This window comes from Gavialis gangeticus, unplaced genomic scaffold (assembly GCF_001723915.1).
Source record: "Gavialis gangeticus isolate Ggan-Ray unplaced genomic scaffold, GavGan_comp1, whole genome shotgun sequence".
Taxonomy (NCBI): domain Eukaryota; kingdom Metazoa; phylum Chordata; order Crocodylia; family Gavialidae; genus Gavialis; species Gavialis gangeticus.
The window spans coordinates 99,458,476-99,462,121 of record NW_017728992.1 but is presented as its reverse complement, the minus strand read 5'-3'; the positions used below and the strand labels follow the sequence as shown (position 1 = coordinate 99,462,121).

Genomic DNA, 3,646 nt, shown 5'->3' with positions numbered 1-3,646 from the left:
ACATGTGCACCCCCCTACGCATCACCCCGGCGCCATTCATCCCTACCCCACTCCCTCCCTCACCATGGGGACCTTGATCTCCCCCTCCCTCCCCCTGCCCCTTCCTCTTCACAGACTTACCAGCTTGGCACACTCTACATGTGCCAGAAGAAAAAATCCTGAGATTTGATCTCTCTATCAGGAGATAATGAGTCAGAGTTAGTTTGACTTAAAAATCAGGAGTCTCGTGATCTTTTTCATGACGGTTGGCATTACTGCCAGTGTCACTCTTAAGATCTCTGTCTCTGGTATCCTGGACAGCAGCAACAGCATGTGCCCCCTCGTTTCCAAGTTTCATGCATGCAGGTAGGAGCAGGTGAGCCAGGGATACTTGAGCAATATTATTCTACAGCATCGGGGACAGTGTCTAATGTCCCAGTCCTGCACCCTCTTTTCCTTTATTTCTGTTGCATGCAATTTTTAATTTGTATCTAGCATGAGAACTATTTAATAGATATTACTAAGACTTGTGGGAGGACTGTCAAACCTTTCTTTTCTCCCTTTTTAGCTGTTCCAGTGGAAATGGCCAAACAAAATCCAAATGTTGCTATTGTTCTTACCTCCTGTGGAGGCCATATTGGTTTTCTGGAAGGAATGTGGCCAAGGAATTGCACTTATATGGACAGAGTCTTCAAGCAGTATGTGCAAGCTATTTTTGAGCATGGGAAACAAGTCATTAGCATGTAGCTTTGGACCACTATTTTAGCACATTCTGAAAAGGGCAACTCAGCCTAATGCACAAGTTTTAACTACTGTAAGCCAGCAAAATGGATGAAGTCCATCACTTTCCGCAAAAAATACATTTGCCTAAAATTTTGTAGCAAGAATTTTACCTATTACATTGTCACTTTTGTATTTATAATATGCCTTACTAAGAATGACCTTAAATAAAACAGCACTCTGCGTACATCCAACTGCACTTAACCAAAATCTTTAAGTAATAGATAATAATTCCTCAGGGTTTTTATTTAAGCCAGTGCATTTTAGGAGACTTGATTGATAATATAAAAACTGTAACTTCTAAAATTACACTTATTTTTGTTGCTTATTACAAATTGGTGAGAATAATGAAATATAAGAACAGAAGGAAAAGAAGGAATGCAAAAACAGCATTGTTTCTTCAAGTAGTCTTTACATTTGAGAATAGATTACAACTGAATTAGACTGATACTGTATCTGTTGTTTACCCTGAGAGAATTACAGATTTAGGATTAGTTTATAATGGTAATGCTGTATGTCTTGCACAATTATTTTTATTGTTAACTAATTTATAATATTTCTATATTACAAAAAGATGCTGTTGAAGCAATGCATAATAAAATGTCATTTAAAAAAATCATTTTGCATTTAAGTGTTTATTTAATCTTATGTAGTATTGTATATACAATGCATATATTTCACATAAGTATGGTAAAGAAACATAAAATACAGAATCACACATTGTTTACTACTTTGCAGGAACATTTTTGGTTTTTAAAAATAAATGTTAGGAACGTGGGGTGCAGTCTGCTTTTAAAAATTCATATTTCCATTTGTTGTAAATAGTATATGCAATTAATATAATGGAAAAGGAGGGGAGAATTTTTGTTTCAGCTAGTTTATTCTGTGCACTTGTTAAAGACTTGACAAAATGTTTGTAGCCCCTCGTGTCCTGTGTCTGTTCCAGTGATAAAAGAATGGTATGAAACTTGACTGTACATCATCATTTCCCTCCCAGCTTCCACAATACTGTTGTTGCAAAGAGGTTAAAATGAACTGGACATAATTTAGATTCCAAGACTGCTGAGAAGTCCTAATCTAGTGCTCAGTAAACCAAATGCATGTCACGCCAGGTCAGGGAGCTGCAAACTACCCGTGTACTTTTCTTTTCTTTTTTTTGGCACTGCACCAAGAACAGCTCAGACCAGAAACTCATGTATACCTACTCCTTGCTTAACGTCATAGTTACACTCTTGAAAAATGTGACTTTAAGCAAAACAATGTTAAATTAATCCAATTATGTCACAGTAGTTATCTACTAGCAGGCGGCAGCCAAACAATGTTATAACCGGTGTTGCGCTACCTTAAAAGAGTATGTTCTCTGACTTTATTAATTCTCACTTCTGTTTTTATAAACAAAGCATGGCACATACAAGTGTGACTAGGTATGGTTCACAAGTTCAGAGTTAAACCTTTATAAAATTACTTTTATTAGAGAAATGTTTATAGTTCAATGCAAAGTTGCCTGAATAATGACAGGTTTACCATCTCTCCTTTTACTGGCTAAGTGAAATAAGTCTTGATCCTGACATTGCTTAAATCAGTGCAAATATTTACTAGTTTAAAACTGAACATAACCTCAATCAAGCATTTGTAGGAGTGGGATTTTAAACTGTAACTTAAATATATCTGTTTTAACACACACACTTCTACAGACCAACTTGAAATTCAGTGCTTTGTGCAGTTCTTTCTTTTCCAACATGTATTGCCCTCTTTTCCAAATGCAGTGTATTGATTTGACTGGGATAGAACAATGAATACCAGCTTCAGCAATTTTCTCTCTTCAACATCCCTCAGACAAGTTACATGAAACAATACAGTATATGAATAACTCTAGTAATACTAGTGCCTTACATGTTTGTTAACAGAAACTGTCAGAACCCTGGGGCCTAGTTTGCTGTTTTTTAAACGTGATATATGGTATCCTATTGATAAATAGGGGTCTACCAAACTTAAGGAGCAGCAGGTAGATCCTGGGGCCAGCCACCATTTTTGCAGGCTGAACGCAGCAGTCCTGTTCCCCCCCTCCCCCGGCTGAAGGGCCCAACATCCTGCCCCTCACCTGGCTCCAAACTGTGGCTTAAATTGCCCAACAATGTTTCCCTTAATGACTTCTGTGGGCTTAGTCAGGAGATTAACATTCACATGTTATTAAGCAATTTAAGCACTCAATTAAACTCAAATGAAATACTTTATTAAAATAAAGCCGTGCACATCATGAATTGTAAATAATACCAACTATATACAATTTATTAAAGGATATTATAAAAAGGAGTTGACTGAAACTGAATGCTAACCTTAAGACAGGCAGTAGGGCTGTGCAAACCTTTGGTCCCTGATTTGATTTGGCCCGATTTGGTGGCCAAATCTCCAAATCCAAGTTGAATCAGAGGACTCTTAATCTCTTTGAATTGAATTGGAACCTTCCAAATTGATCTGGAAAGATTTGGAGATTCGGATGTAGAGGCAGCTTTAAATGTTTTTTCTACATATTTCTATGTAGCAGGGGCTTATGAATGCTGTGATGCTGGGGCACGTAGAGTATCCCACAGAAGCAAGGGGGCTCCCCAGCATGCTCAGACCTGGAAGTGGTTCCGCCAAGGAGCGTGCTGGGGGGGCCCCCAGCTTGGTGACTGGTGCCTTCGGGTGGGAACTCAGGGTCTTCCTGTGGCCAATCACTGAGCCGGGGAGGCATGCGGGGGGGACTCCCCAACACGCTCCCCGTCAGACCTCGAAGTACTTCCAGTCCACTTCGGGTTCACTGCTGAGCACATGGAGGGCACTCTTGCACTCCTGTGGGACGCTCCATGTGCCCCAGAATTGTAGCGAACACCGGCTGTGCCTGCTA

At 39.4% G+C, this 3,646-nt stretch overlaps 1 protein-coding gene across 1 annotated transcript in view; it reads left to right on the top strand.

The window, feature by feature from the left end:
* The window catches only part of ABHD3 (abhydrolase domain containing 3), a 34,218-nt gene extending 32,843 nt beyond the window's left edge, over window positions 1–1,375 (top strand). The window contains exon 9 of the mRNA XM_019526111.1: window positions 548–1,375. Within this exon, the coding sequence (XP_019381656.1) occupies window positions 548–726 (179 nt within the window). The 3' untranslated portion in view covers window positions 727–1,375. The remainder of the gene's footprint in view (window positions 1–547) is intronic.
* Window positions 1,376–3,646: the final 2,271 nt, after the last annotated feature.